General features: G+C 36.1%; 2 protein-coding genes across 3 annotated transcripts in view; both read right to left on the minus strand.

Moving 5' to 3' along the window:
* LOC136822412 (uncharacterized protein C19orf47-like) overlaps nucleotides 1-16,348 on the minus strand; it is a 136,333-nt gene that overhangs the window by 81,456 nt on the left and 38,529 nt on the right. The gene's annotated exons all lie outside the window — the stretch shown is intronic.
* LOC136822281 (transcriptional activator Myb-like) lies at nucleotides 1,219-6,777 on the minus strand. The gene is made up of 5 exons (XM_067078523.1): nucleotides 6,665-6,777; nucleotides 5,930-6,149; nucleotides 4,311-5,080; nucleotides 3,807-4,027; nucleotides 1,219-2,875 (listed from the first exon to the last, which is right to left on the minus strand). Exons 1-5 carry the CDS (start codon nucleotides 6,706-6,708, stop codon nucleotides 1,887-1,889), a joined length of 2,244 nt encoding a protein of 747 aa, XP_066934624.1. The 5' UTR covers nucleotides 6,709-6,777; the 3' UTR covers nucleotides 1,219-1,886.

Here is a 16,348-nt window from a genome sequence, read left to right on the forward strand (position 1 = left end):
CTGGCATCCTCTAACGGATTCGTCCTTCTTATAGAGCGTGAAAATCTTTCTTTTGTAGTCGTGTTCTGACACAGGACGTTTTTTCGAGACACCCAGTATCTTCAAAATTTTTAGTTATCGACCGCCTGAGGGCAGTTTTAACGGTGTAGATATATAAGTAAAATCTCGTTTTTAAATTGAATTAAAATTTTGACTCGCTTATCTCTATGAACACATTGCTTTTCTTACATTTGTCTGAATATGTTAACCTTTGTTAAAGGTTCGCATTGCACTAGTATACATTTTCATAATAAAGATTTGACCAACGTTAGGAAAAAGTGGATAAAGTGAAAATTCTTTTCTGATGAATACTACAGAAAGTTCTCTCTTGTTTTTTTTTAAGCGGCGCCAACGGTGTTTGCAACACGGTGACCAAGTCCAAAGTAAATCAGACAAAAACTCAATGGATTCAAATTCTCTTTGAGATAAATTCATTTATAGTTTTTCAGTCGAGAGAAAGTGGATGAAAAATCATTTTTCACGTCATAAAACAAATTCATTTTCAAACGAAATTGTCTCTATAAAGGTAGTATTTGTAAAAAGTATATTTTTCAAATTAAAACGTCTCAATTAGTTTTCGCCTCTAATCACCTCTAATTTGGGGTAAAAAGCACGTTTTTATGCAAAAAGGGACAATTTACCATGCCATACCTTAAAATTAGTTTTCGACAAAATTAAGAAATTCGGAAGGTAATTTCTCTCTCGGAACTTCAAATAACCGGGGGAGTCTCTAACAAATGTTGCTGTTCAAACCGATTTGGCCCCAAATTACAAAAATATATTTCTAGAAATTTTCAATAAATAAGTTTCAGGAAAATTTTCAAAAAATAAATAATTCACAGAATTTCTCGAATTTCCTTCAATCAAGTCAAAATCCGCCAACTTAAATTCCTCAATAAAGCTGAAATCGGCACATCTTTGAAAAAGTCCCCATAAAAGTTAGTTCACTAAAGGGTATACAATAAGAACGAATCTTTTTTTAAACAAATATAATAATGGTTCTTCAAACCTGACCAAAAAAATTATTCTAAAATATGTACAATTCATTAAATCTATTATTATTATTATTCAGTGACAGCAATAATATATGTTATATATGTAAAACGTTAAAATAAAAAGTCCATTTTAAAAACCTTTTTTTGTAAAATAACAAACGTAGAGATTCTAAAATCTACGACTTTAAACTTGAAATCGAACTAGAGCACTGCGTCAAGAAAGATTTTTAGATTTTTTCATCAATTTCATGCATAGATTACCACAAAATTTACAAACAGTTTTGTTGGCTTTCTAGACTTAACTGATACCTTGTCTCTCTAACTATGACTAGAAGGACCAGCCAGTACTAGAATATTATAAAACGAGAAACCTACTTTTCCTAATATATTGTAACATATTTAAAGCTTATTTTTAAAAAAAATAAAACATTTTAACATAATAATAAGTAAGGGAAGGCAACTTGGTGAGAATTTCATACAATTATCAGAATATTTCAAAGGTATAATTTACTTTCACCGAACAACCGGATTAATTTAGTTTACAATCAAGGCTAAACATTGTTTCCCGCACATTTAATTTCTCAAATAAACAAGTTAAGAAGATCGCAAAATTTTCAGATTCATTCGAGCCAGATTCTCAGTCTCAGAACATCTATTTTTCGAAAATTCGTGTGCTTATATGTGAGAGGGGGGGCTCAATATATAGATTTGCTCCGCTGCTTCAAACAATTGTTAACAAGGCATAACCAAACAATCTTATTCAACATTTTAAAACAAACTTAAATAAAAATAACAAAAGACTTAAAACAAAAAACTTAAATATAAACAAAAAATAACAATAAGCACCATTCGTCATATAAGACTAGCTTGTTGAATTTCCTTCATAATCAAACGCGCCTGTTCAGTCAAAAATTTCTGGTCATGACTTTGTCCGAAAGCTACCGCCCGGAAAGCATCACTCTGGGTGGGCGTTGAGCGTATGTTTGTTTTTGGGCGTGATAACAGCTGCTGACGTTGTCCACTATCGTCTGCAAATTTCAAATTACGTGGAGGTAACCTGCGAATAGGTATTTTCATTGGTTTCCCGACCAGCGGTAAAATACGAATCTCTTGCCGCCCGGGAAGTTGTTTCAGGCGTTGCACAACTTGTTGTTTATTTTGCTGTGGATGTTGAAATAAGCTCATCTTTGGCATTTGTTGTGAATTCAAAATGAAACTGAATCCTTTATCATTTTTCTTGACAAAACTAGTTGACGATAATGTGTCTTGAAAAGTCACTTTGTGCTGTGACTTCTCTTTACTTTCGGCTGCCGTCGTTGTAGTCAAATTATCTTTTCGTTTTTGAGGTGTGAAACAAGTGGACATTTGCTCAATAGCATTCAGTTCTTTCTCAGTAAACAAGTTCACGCCGAGCGGTCGAACCATCGAGTTTTGACAGGGCGTCTCATCAAAAAGGGTCCGCCTCAAAGAAGTCTTACTAGAACCGCTGGAAAAGTCATTGCTCGAATCCACAGCTATGGAATTCAATTCAGTTAATTTTGCATAATCATGGTCAGGAGTTGTCCCACTCGAAGTATTCGCTTTCTTCATTAACAATTTAGAAATTTCATCAATGGTAGCTAGCTTAGTATCCGTGCATACTTGCTCTTTCTTGCTCGTTCGTAAAGGCGTTGGCGTGCGAGGAGTTGTACTGACTAGTGATTTCTTAGGTTTCTTGAGACTACTGGTGGCGCTACTGAAGAATGGTTTTCGTTTTTTGGAGCTACTCCCGTGATTGAATTTAATTTCGTCAACCAGAGGTGTGATCATAATCGAGGGCGTTATAGGAGTGGTCGTCAAGCCTAAAGAATATCAAAATAATTCCGTAAGAGATATAAGCGACATCAAGTATTGATAGATAAATCACGACGATGGATGAATTACTTCTAGACTTCATTTAATCTAAACTAAGAAACTTTACTACGGGCTAAACCAAAAGCAAGATAGAGTTACCACGCGTACTACGCCCTCTTTGTTTCTAAAAAAATCATGCGAAAATTCGTTCTGGAAGCAAAGTTGATTTCTTTACGAGGCAAGCTTCCCCATTGAGTTTCAAGCCCGAAGGGCTAGAGGTCAATCTCTAACCTTTCTCAGGCAAGAAAAATTGAAGCCTTAAAATATGCGCCGTATTTTTGATGACGGATTGAATCTAGCAATTCCTTTGTCTTCGAGTGATATATTTTTCGAAATTAAGCGGTAAATTTTAGTTTCAATCTGTCATTTGTGTAAAAACCAGGCGGGTCGCTCAAGGCCGCGCAACTTTGGTAGGATTTGTTGGCTTCAAATCCTACCAAAGAGATTGACCTCTAGCCTTCGGCTTGAAACTCAATGAGCTTCCCTCGGGGCAGCCCGTAAAAAAGTTCCGTAGCATGAACGAAGGCATGAAATCCGTCAGTCGTCGTGATTTATCTATCGATACCGCACCTTGCTATTGATTTTAACGTTAGTGGTCAAGAGACGTATAAATTGTGTGTTTAAAAAAGCACCTACTAGGTTCGGAATTATTACAATAAGATGGAAAATTTCTAGGGTTTTTGAAGAAAAAAACAATTGTGTAGAAATAGGTGTAAACTGTAAGCATTTTTTTAATATTATTTTTCCGCCTTTTCCGGTCACATTGTAAGCGTCCAGTAAAATTAATTTAACATTAAAAAAAGAAAATCGAATAATTAGGTCATGAGGTGTACCTTACGAAATAAAGCATACTTAAACAAAACTCAAACATCATCAAACCTTTAGCTGGTGTCGAAGTGACCATTTCTTTTGAAGTTTCTCCATTATACGAATTTGAAGTGTTCAGAAATGCTGAAGGTGAGAAGCCCAGTTGTTGGTACGAAACAATGGATTCATCTTTGCTGAACGTATTGTTGGAAGCATCCAAGAATGGAAACTTCTTAGATCGACGTAAAATACTCGGTGGCATGCTGTAGCGTCCAGGGATGGAAGTGAGACTCCTGAAGAAAAGAGGAGATATAACATACAAATTATATTATTGAATGTAAGAAATCAGAGAGTGAAACAGTACACACAATAGAAAACATCACTTTGTACTTGGCAAATCAGTCTAAAAGCACGAGACTAAAGGCCTTATTCTATGTAGCCTCTTTTCCCTAGGAATATATAGAATCAGAATTGGTATGAGAGCTCAAGATTTGAAAGGTTTGCCTTTATCGATTATAGTTTTTTTGTTTTCACTAGAGGAAAAACAATAAATAAATCTAATAAAGTTCAAATCACCTGTTTTGTGTAGTGGTGGTGTTCTGTTGTTCATGCGGCTGCGTTTCAATCAACGGGATGAAATTCTCTTTATTGTCATCAGCCAACGGGTGCATTTGTGATGTTTGTAAGATCCCATCTACGCCACCCATCTCTGCTAAAATATCTGAGAAATTTTTAATGTCTTTCAACGGTGTGATGACCAGGTCTGGATCAGGTTCGATATCGCTGAACTGGTTATTGTGATCCTCAGGTTCCAATTTGATGTTGATGCCCCCGTCTTCGTCGCATATCGGTAGTAAATCATGCATGGGTTTACTGACCAGACTTTGTGACGAAATGAGCTGATCTCGACCAGTGACAGTTGACGAAGAAGTGCATCTTGGGTAGACGTTTTCCTTATCGGCGGCGGCGGCAATAATACGACGCTCTTCACGTTTAGTACGTTGACGAAAACCGGGTTCGAAGCGTCGTTTCATGGTCGAATTCCAATGATTCTTGATAGCATTATCAGTTCGACCTGGCAACAATTTAGCAATGTCCGCCCAACGATTACCGATTTGGGAATGTGCTTCGTAGATGAGTCGATCTTCTTCTTCAGACCATGCTTGTTTGTTGACATTGGGATTCAGATGGTTATGCCATCTTTCACGACATTGTTTACCAATACGTCCTTGAAGGTGTGAAGCAATGAGTGACCATTTCTTTGGACCATATTGATTGACCAGTTGAACTACAAGGTCATCTTCTTCCTTTGTCCATGCACCTTTGATGAGACTAGGGTCCAAAACCTGGAATTGGAAGCGAGGTCATACATAAACTAAATAACTCGATTATCTTGAGCAATGTATGGCCTTCCTACGTTAGGAACAGCCTTGATTGAGAATCTTCTACAATCATGGTCGAAATAGAATGAGAATTCCAGTTATTTTAACGTTTTTCAAGATTTAAAGTTCTGGCGAGAAAGTCGATTTTGGGCTATCTCTTTAACTTAATCGAATATTTCAATTTGGGAGGGGTTGGCAGACTTCCAGGCTATATTCTGAGCCTTATTGGACTATTTTTTAACTTTTGGATCCTCAGATCCTAAGGTTCTAAGTCTTAAGTCTAGCGTTAAAACTCAGAGTTAAAACTCTACCCTTCAAACCTACTTTAGAGCACTTACAAATCGATTGTAGTTTCAAAACTTCCCGTAGGATTTCCCTTTTTTCTCAAATATTACGAACATGATTGTACATCGATTTTTGAGAGCTTTCGAATTGCGTAAGTGGTTTTGGTGATGTTGGTCTGGTATCACTAGGGTTACGAAATTTTAGACGACGCGAAATGGAATCTACTTAATGATGGGTGAGATGGTATGTTTGGTAGAAAGTTCAGAATCCTTTATAGAATCTACTAAAAGATAGAAACGTATCCGATCGCGATAGTTTTAAGAACGTGAAAAATTGAGCAAAACTATAACAATGATGAGCTAAAGATTACTTTAATTTTCACAACATTACTTAAGTTGGTAAACGAAATTGGGAGATAAAAATATTCTACCAAATTGATGGTTACTCAGACTGCATTGAGAAAGCTTCAGTTAGCTGAGTTAGTGAGCGACTTAGGTCCCTAGGCAAGAGTTTTAAAAATCCACAAACCTTTCTCCATCGTTGTTGACATTGTACTTCAGTTCTTTGAGGGAAATGGTTACCAATGGCCGACCAGTTATCAGTGCCCAAAGAGACACACAATGTCTTCAATTTCTCATCTTCAGACTTGGTCCATTTGCCTTTGATGCTTCTCGGTAGTTGCTGTTGTTGCTTGATTTCGTTGTCTTGGATACGGATGGTGTTGATGAAGTTTGATGATGGGCAGAAGCTGGAGAAAAAAATGAAGATGTTTTTAATGCCTGTATCAATATATCATATATTCAAAATATTCTGTATACGTAACAGTTGAAGATGTTTGGAGTAATTTCATTTCCACTAGGAATGAAATGTAGGAATGTCCAGAAAATAGTAGTATTATCAGGTATTATGAAATTTTGTATTGGAACGGCTCAGCCTTTGGGAAGTACAAAAGCCAGATGTGAGATTCCAAAAAGGCTCACATTGAAATTATACGAAATCATTCTCTGTAGAGAGAAAGAAACACTTAACACTTCTACTTGTTTTTTGCTAGGCTGACGTAGTTTTTGCTTAGAAACGAGAGATGAAAAATTCCACAGTGCTACGTATTTCCAAAAAAACTGTGATTTGAATTTTTAAATATCATAAACACCTTCAACCTGTGAAATGTTTTTTAATGATCTTCAAGTTTCTAACCACACTGACATTAGCATAAGTTAAAATATGAACACTTTTATATTTCATATGAAATTTTTCAAACCTTACCTAGATTTACTACCATAGTTGTAATTGACTAGATGGTTATCCATGACATGTTTTTCTTCGCTGTTCACTCATCTCATTGTATTTAAAGATTATTTATTCATTTATTTCTATTTCAAGCTGAAATGAAAAATGAGTTGATGTATAACATTTTAAGATAGTTCAATATTTTATATTAGACAGTAATGCCGAATTGTTTTTCACCACAGGGTGAATTAAAAAGATTTCACTCATGGCTGAAATTAACTCCGGTCTATAAAGAAAACACTGTTTTGTATACACGTTGGGGCAGGGTTAAAACGGTTAGTGATCAAAGTGGTCAAATTTTAATTTTCTAGAGTACTAGGGGGGGGCTCGAATAACGGGGGGGTGGGGGGGGTGTGGGTGGGTGTTGTAAATTTTCTAATAATTAATAAACGGGGGGGACCTAATTGCCGGGGGGGTTGGAAATTGTACTTCTGAAACCCAAAAATAAGGTAAAAATAGGCTAAAATCACGCTATTTAGAGCAAAATAAGGGACCTTCTCTTTGACAGCTGAAAATATTCTTCGAGATTAATAAACGGGGGGGTCCTAATAAGGTCCGGGGGGGTTGGAAAATTTTCGAAAAATTAACAAGCGGGGGGGGGGCCCGTTTATTTGGAACCTAAGAGTAGAGTTTGCCGCCAAATCTTTTTTTAAAAATCGGGCTCCGCCACATTCAAGGGTTTATAATTATAGTTAGGCACCTTTATGTAAAAATCATAAAGAAATGAATGAGCCAATCTCAAGAAAAGCTAATAACTAAGTAATTGGTAATGTGCTTATAAAAAATATCGAATTTGGCCCATTTCTCTATAAAAAACACGACGCACAGCCAAAATTTCAAAACACTAAAATTATTCAAAATTAAGCCTTCATGTGCAAAAAAAATTAAAAATTCTATCTCATCAAAAAAATGAGTAATTTGGCTAAAAACATTAATGTATGCTTATAAATAATAATTCTTATGGATAAAGGATTCAATTTTTGAGGCGAAAAATTTTGTGTGTGAAAATCTGTTTCAACCATCTTTTACCGATGATGGTATCCTACTTTCATGCAAAAAATCAGGAAAAATTAATGACCCAGTTTTCAACAAAGTCCAAAAAACCCTTTTTTCAGCCGTTTTTTGGCTGCAATTTCCGTTGTGTAAAAAATCATAAAAATGAATGAGCCAATCTCGAGAAAAGTTAATAATTAGGTAATTGGTAATGTGCTTACAAAAAAATATCAAATTTGGTCAATTTTTCTATATAAGCACATCAGCCAAGATTTCATGTCTAAACACAAATACTCTTCAAAATTAAGCCTTCATGAGCAAAAAAGATATCTATCTGCTCATCAAAAAATTGAGTTATTTGGCTAAGAACATCAATGTATGCTTATAGATAGTGATTTTTATAGATAAAGATGCATTTTTTGAGCCGAAAATTTTTTTCTGCAAAAATTTGCTTGAACCATCTTTTACCTATGATGCTACCCTACTTTCATGCAAAGAATCAGAAAATATTAATGATGTCCAAAAAACTTTTTTAAGCCGTTTTTTGGCTGAAATCTCTCCAAAAATTGGGCTTCGTCACATTTTGGGCATTGCTGTTTTGCATTATTGTACAAGAAATCAGAAAAAACTGATGAGCCAATCTCAAGAAAAGCTCATAATGAGCGGACGAACGAACAGACGAACATACAATGGTTGATTTATAGGATCTCCACCGGGGTAGGTCCAAAAAATTGAATAAATATGCTGAATTCACCTTTGAAAACAACAAAATTGTTATCTCCTTATTGCGTCACACATTTTCAGTTATAACTCAAATTTGGTTCAAGAAAATAGCTTGAAATTTTCAAATCCTTGAATAAATATACTTCCATTATAGTAATACTTTTAGATGAAATTGACAAGAATTTAGAAAGCCAAATTTAAAATCGAGTGGATAAATGACAGGCATATGCTAATATTCAAAGACGAAACAAATTTAAAAATGACTTAGTCCTGACTGATAACTTCTGCCACAGTGCCAGATCCACAAAAACTTAAGTTCTAATACCTAACAAATCTACTTATATGGCAATTTAAAGACAGTTTGTCTTGTTTTCAAAACCACGGTACAGATTTGGTGCAATTCACCCACCTTAGGTAGGATTTAGCGGCTTCAAATCCTACCTAGGAGATTCACTTCTAGCCCTTCGGGCTTATACTTCATTGTGTAAGATGACCTACGGTATGGGCTGAACTTTTTAGAGTGACTTGGCTATTCTTAACTTAAAAAAGTCCCACACATGACCCTGCTGGCCCGCACATTTTCGGGCAATGACCCTGTTGATGCCCCGGAAAACTGAGGATTTCCTTGTTGCGTGTCTGGGGATTTAAATATTTCTTTACGAGACGTACCCCAGACTTAAACGATTGGGAGTGGGTGTCAATTTTGCCATCAGCCCAGTTTACTGTGCCATTTTAAGCTCGATCTTTTGTAAAACAATTACCTTTGACCAGTTTTGGGAAATTTTATTAGGCTAGCTGGGACACAAAACTGCTCGCATCATCCGACCTACTGAAAATATTTTAAAACTTTTTTTACTTTTGAGTTGGAAAGTAGCAAAATCGTTGGAATTTTATCCAATTTCATCCATTCCATTCTTTGCTTCACCTGCCACCTTAATTTCAATTTTGAACGCACAAGAATTTAATTTCAAAATATAATAATATCCAAACCCTTTCCTATGAGTTTGCGCAAATGTGTTATTATCTCCCTATTCATACCGTCAACGGCTCTAACTTGGGACTATCCGACATAACTTGGGACTGCAATCCGGCCACTATTTCACAGAACCTCCAAAGTCATTTAATTAACAAAATTGCGAATCATAGATAGCAAATAATGTTACGCTACTCTCACCAGGTAGGCTTTCACATCGCAATAGAAACAAATCTTTGCGACGAGAATACAAGAAACCTGTAAATGCGATTAGCGCGCATTCCCACAAAAGCCCGAACACAGATATAAAAAAAGCCCTGTCTTGCGCAGAAAATTGTGAGATCTGTTATCTCTAATCTGTTATCTACACTTGGTAACTTTGACATGTCAATCAACAATCACGCATGGTTGAAAAAAGTTGTTAGAGAAAAACAACACAAAACAAAAAATGATGTCAAGGTGTGAGCTGTGTGCGTGTGTTAAATTGTTAATTACTTCTTCAAATTATCTACTTTTATAATGCTTTAAAAATACATTTGGTTGTGATTATGAGGTGGTGAAAGTTTGATTGAAAAACTTGGTTTAAGTATCAAAACAAATTTGTCATCAAAGTTTCCCAGTGCAAGAAAATATTAAAACCCCCGTTTTGATATCTAAGGTCCATCGCAACACGTTAGTAAAATCCGCTGTAAATCAGGGGGTTCAGATCAATGTTTTGATTTGATCATTTGGCTGTTCTATTCCCAGGAGAATAATTTACCGCCAGCCGAATAAGGATTATTTTTGTACCTTCGCTGGTGATTTTTCAGCTTGAGTTTATATCTAATGTTACCGTGAGATCGGGTAACTTGCATAGCCCTCGAATGAATGACCTGACTGGTCATTAAAATACAAAGTTAAATCAAAACAAACCTGATATACAAAATTTGCGGGTTGTAAAATGTATATCTCTAATCAAAATTGATGTAATGCATAATTATGTTTAATATCATTATTAGATTTGAGATTACACGCCCACAGCAGGCTGCATCGTTTGAGACGTGCGATAGCACGCCCACACCTCCACACACACCTAAAAGCCTCTTAGGAGAGTGATAAATCGCACGCCTTAAATTTTGAGTTTTCAGCTAAAAGTAGTGCATCACACACACACTTTATCACACGCCAGAAACTCCTAAAATTAATGTTTTAGGAGTGCGATTGACCACACGCCTGGAATTTTCAAATGAGGAAGCCTGCCACAGCTATAAAAAAACATCTGAATTCCTGCCACCTTGTAATTGATGATCTATCACATGACTTTTCATTATCCAACCACATTGCTTTATTTACCCACGATTCTGTCGGCGAGTAACTTGCCAAAAATACTCCCGTGGCAAATATGAAGTGCTAAAATGATAGAGAAGTGCTGCGAGCGGAGCTGCGTACACAGGAAAAAATTTTCGATTTCCAAGGTTGGAAATTTTAAGTTTTCTTAGTTGGAAAAAAGATAAAATCCAATGGAAAATCCAACCTGAAAATGTGGGACATTTTCCAAGGTTGGAAACTTTGCATTTTCCATGGCTTGGAATTTTCGTAAATCCAGGTTGAAAAAAGCCAAAATCCAAATTTAACAAGGTTGGAATTTTCGTAAATCCAGGTTGAAAAAAGCCAAAATCCAAATTTAACAAGGTTGGAATCTTTTAAAATTCAGTTGGAAAAAAGCCAAAATCCAAGCTTAAACAAGGTTTAAATTTTCGAAAATCGAGGTTGAAAAAGCCAAAATCCAAATTAACAAGGTTGAAATTTTTTAAAATTCAGTTGGAAAAAAGCCAAAATCCAAGCTTAAACAAGGTTGGAATTTTCGAAAATCGAGGTTGGAAAAAGCCAAAATCCAAATTTTTCATGGCTTGGAATTTTCAAAAATCCAGGTTGAAAAAAGCCAAAATCCAAATTTAAAACAAGGTTGGAATTTTCAAAAATCCAGGTGGAAAAAAGCCAAAATCCAAACCAAACAAGGTTGGAATTTTCGAAAATCTAGGTTGAAAAAAGCCGAAATACAAGGTGGTTGGAAATTTCGAAAATCCAGGTGGAAAAAAGCCGAAATACAAAGTTGGGATTTTTGTAAATTCAGTTGGAAAAAAGCCAAAATCCAAGCTAAACAAGGTTGGAAATTTCGAAAATTCAGGTTGAAAAAAGCCAAAATCCAAAGAAGGATGGCAGAGATGTGGAAAAGAGATCTTAAACAAGGTTTTTGTTTTTGTGAACAGTCACTCGCTAGCCTAGGCTCGATGGCTCCCGGTCAATCTCTCGTTATTGTTCGCACAGATACGTGGTTGATCTTAGATCACTCACACAGCTCAGCAGGGTACTATTTGAAACTATGACACAAGTACCCTATGTGCTTCACTGTGCGAACTCACTGCGATTGACCGAGGCCGCTCCAAAGAGACGCCTCACCTGACGGAAACTTACAGCTTGACTGCTCACATTATAGCCTAATATCTAGGTTAGCTATACATCAAAACAGTTTTGAGCGAAAAATCGCTTGTGGTTTTCCCAAGGACATGCGCAGAAAATGGTTAGAAAAACGTAATTTCCACATGGATTTTTAACGTTTTCCAAACTGTTTGGAGAAACACAAATTTCCAACCCAAAAAGTCTAGTTTTCCAAGAAAGGGTCTCAATCTTAGAAAAATGTAATTTCCACATGGATTTTTAACGTTTTCCAAACTGTTGGGAGAAACACAAATTTCCAACCCAAAAAGTCTAGTTTTTCAACTTGAGGTATCAAATTTACTAAAATATGTATTTTCACATCGATTTTTGACCTTTTTTTCAATTCCCAAACTGTTTGGAAAATAAAAATTTCCCACCCAAAAAGTCATGTTTTCCAACCAGCCTTGGAAAATTGTCATTTCTACATGGGTTTTTTTCACTTGATTTTTCAAGGGCATTGGTTTATTCTACAAAACCTATGGGTAATTTACGTTTTCCAAATCAGCTTAAGGTAATCGCTCAAATTTCCAACCTTCAATTATAAAACAAAATTTCCAACCCAAAAATATTGAATTTCCAACCTTGGAAATCGAAAATGTTTTCCTGTGGTAGCTCATTTGTTATGAAATTTTGCTGCTTTGATTGGTCAGGCATTTGATGGCTATGCAAGTTTCCCTTCACTGCACTGATGCAAGTTGCCTGATCTCATGGTATGGTTTTTTGAAGTGCTTGTTCTAAGAGATGAGTGAATATAATTGGTCAGCCTAAGCTGAGCATTCAAATAGGTAAAATTTTCTTCCATCATCATCATCATCATAAGACGGCGAAAAAAAAAACGATTTCCCGATCTCTCTTTGATTTCTAAACTTTCTTCCGATCGGGTTAACTTTTTGGGTACTTTTAGCGTGTGTTGTTTTTACAGATCATAATGTGGTGTTTCAAGATGGCGGCTCAAGCGATAATCGATAAACAGATAAAGAATTGTTCCAAAGTATTTCCAGTGTGAATCTGTTGCAAGCTTCAATTTCTGTCATTTATTTTTTTAACTTGGCAAATCAAACACATGATTTTCATCAAGGGGATTCTTTTTCTACATCTTATGAAGGTTTAAATCCGTTTGCTCAAGTTTTTGTTTATGTTGAATTTTCTGATACTTTTCATTGTTGCTTTTTATTACAGTAGTTTTTGCAATAAAAACATATTTTTCTTGTTTGCCTCTAGAGGGGGGATTGATGGTGTTATAATGTTATTGGAATTTGATAAAGTATACAAAAGTACATACAGCTACTGTCTAAATTTGATAAAGACTGGATGCAATCGTGTTTTTTTGGACTTGGACGTGTTTGGCTTCAGGCGACCCTGCCGATACACCGGACATTCCGGCGTTATTTTTTGTCTGGTGTTTTCTTCATTAAATTTTCAAAAGTGCACACCGGACTACACCGGACTGTCTAGTACCGTCAACTGCTCCAACTTGGGACGAGTGTACGCAACATGGGACTTGTTGATATCTGGCCTGTATTTTCACTTACTGTTAAATCTCTTTGACAACAAATTTTTTTTGATAATTCCACCAAGTTTATCAATCATACTTTCTGTCATAACATGTATCACGATAACTTTCACTGATAGCGTGCCCTTTTTAACTTTTGTTTTCATTTAAAATGACTGGACGTCGAATGGCGAATGGTGAATTAGTATTAGAGAATGCCCGCCGCCTAACCGCCCGATGAGATAATATTATATAAGTATTCCCGTTGATGGTTTCTAGATATTTAGGTTGTATATTTTCAATTAAAAGTGGTTTGGGATTGTTCGCACCCCGTCCAATTTTTTTGTGACCTCAGCTGCCTTTCTAGATCACATTTGCGCGTGTTCCACTACGGATTTTTTTCATATTTCGATTTAAAAGCCTATTTGGTGCGAAAGAGAAATTGTGTATTTTTTAATACGCGGTTCATTAAACTCAATGCAAATGACTTTGAAGGTTCGGTGAAATTGTGGTGGAATGGCCGTCCCATGTTGCGTAAGATAGTCCCAAGTTGGAGCAGTTGACGGTACATTTTTCTCTCGGAAACAAAGTACACCTGACACTACACCGGACTTTTGTGTGTCCAGTGATTTATCTATATATTTGCACACCTGACAAACTGCACCGGAATGTCCTGTGTATCGGCAAGGTTGTGGCTTCAGTCATATTATATAAGGTGAATCGCAAAAAATTGTTTGGTTCCCATCACTTCTACTTTAAAAAGGTGGGTCGTTTGGTCGGTCAGTCGAAAATATTTTTCTGTTAGAGAAGCAGCTACATCTTGTTGAAAGGGAATCCGCGTGGACTGCTCCGAATTAAAAAATTGAGAAACCGTCAACTGGATAAACTGGTTTTCGGTTTACTTTAGGCGTACAAACTTTCGCGAGGACGAAAAATCGCGAAATTCACGACATTCACTTTCGCGAATTTAACGGAAAAATATTTTTAGCGAGCATAAACTTTCGCGAATCAAGACCTAAAATTGAGAATTTTCACATGAAAAAATGGCTTAGAGACACAAATACTTCTTGGGTTGGCTTGAAACATTTGTCCTTTGACTTATTAGTCTTTTAGCAGGCTAAAAAGTGCCATAAAAGTTACATTTTATTCAAAGTTTGAAGTTTTACAGATTTTCTATTTTGTCAAGAATTTTTCGCGAGCATAAACTTTCGCGAATGTCCCTTCCTAGAATTTTTTCCTAGAAGTATATATACCATCAAGTTACACAACATGGCCACTCTTGTCACAACTTGCACAGCCATAACAAAAAGTTTGTAGCTTAATGGCAGTCAGTTACAATTTTTAGAAGAAGCTGCAGGGAGTTACGACAAAGTGTTATTGGAGTTTTATCAAGTAAACAAAAAAGTACAGTTTCTATGTAATGAAAACTAATAATGGTTCTGCACTAAAATTATGGCATGTATCTTTATTTTGGGTTTGACTTTTTGGCAATTTTCTTATTTATTTTAGTATAACACTTTGGTCAGATATGGATATTGTCTACACCCAACAGAAAAAATATATTATAACTGACTAAAATGAACAAAAAGTTTAATTACACTATGTAGACTAACTAATATCCCAAACGAGCGAGGTTCCTGGACTTTTCAACCGGCAGCTAATTGCCATTGTATCGAACGCTGATCTAACATTTGCTCGCATCTCATCAAAATTATCCCTTTCACCCATTTGACCCTCTAACCCTTTTGACCCTCTAACCCTCTTAGCTCTTTTGGCTGACCTTCCAGCCTCGGCTGGTTTATGATTTTTAGTTTTCAAGAGAAGCAAATTTAATCTTTCTTCTACAAGATTACACTTTAATATAATGCAAATTATGCATGTAAGTTTTATATTAATAATACTTTCTTTTTGCATATGTTTTGCATACTTTCTAAGGGAATTTCACCATGGCAATTCAGCCACCATAATTTTTGCATACAATTCAATATGACAGATAGAAAGGCGCAAAGGTCTATTACAAAAACCCTGTCTAATTTTTTTTTTTTATCATCTTCCTAGTTACCGTCAACTGCTCTAACTTGGGACGATTGGTCGAAACATGGGACTGTTGCATATCTGGTCTGTATTTTCACTTACTGTAAAATCGAAAGAGAAATCTTTTCTTTTTTAATACACCGTTTCTTAACTCAAATCAAATGACTATGGAGGTTTGGTAAAATGGTGGCCGAATTGCCGCCCCATGTTTTGTCAGATAGTCCCAAGTTAGAGCAGTTGACGGTATTGACTGTGTTTTGTCATTTTTGCGTAACATTGAGCATAATTCTAATGAATATTTGAAAATGTGGGACAAACAGATTGGGCCATCCCAGAAAATTTTTGCTACCCGACTGACGTCGGACGACGTGGATTTTTTCATTTTTTCTAGCCTCGGAAATAATTTTTCTTTTCCAGTGGTGGTCAGAAATTTCGATGAAAATCCATGTACTTTTGCAAAATGCATCGGAAATTCCACTCTTTTTGCCTTTGGGACCATTCAAAAAGTACGTACGCTCGAGAGGGGGGAGGGGGCACTCCCAAAAGCGTACGAGGGGGAGGGGGTCCTTGAGGAGAAGAACGTACGCCAGTATGGATTCCACGAAATCTCGCGCCGAAGATATTTTTCCGTACAGCAAGCCTCACGCCAAGCAAAATTTATTTTGTACCAGCATTCAATTTTTCAATAAGGGTGCAAGATGGGAAAAGAGGCGCATGCGCCAACATGAGTAATAAATTGACGCAAGCGTATGCGAGTGAAAGCAAATTTAGCCAAATGAAAGCTAAAAATCGATGGATTATGGAGTCATTCACGTCGAACTGAAATTATTACTTTAAGCCAACTGAAAATCAAACAATCTTTGGACCCGATCAATCGAACTTGTTGAACCAATCGAACAATCAAACTAATCAAACTCCATCAGACGATTAAAGTTTGATTAATAAAATTAATCGAATTCTAAGATTT

This window comes from Clytia hemisphaerica, unplaced genomic scaffold (assembly GCF_902728285.1).
Source record: "Clytia hemisphaerica strain Z4C2 unplaced genomic scaffold, Clytia hemisphaerica genome assembly, whole genome shotgun sequence".
Taxonomy (NCBI): domain Eukaryota; kingdom Metazoa; phylum Cnidaria; class Hydrozoa; order Leptothecata; family Clytiidae; genus Clytia; species Clytia hemisphaerica.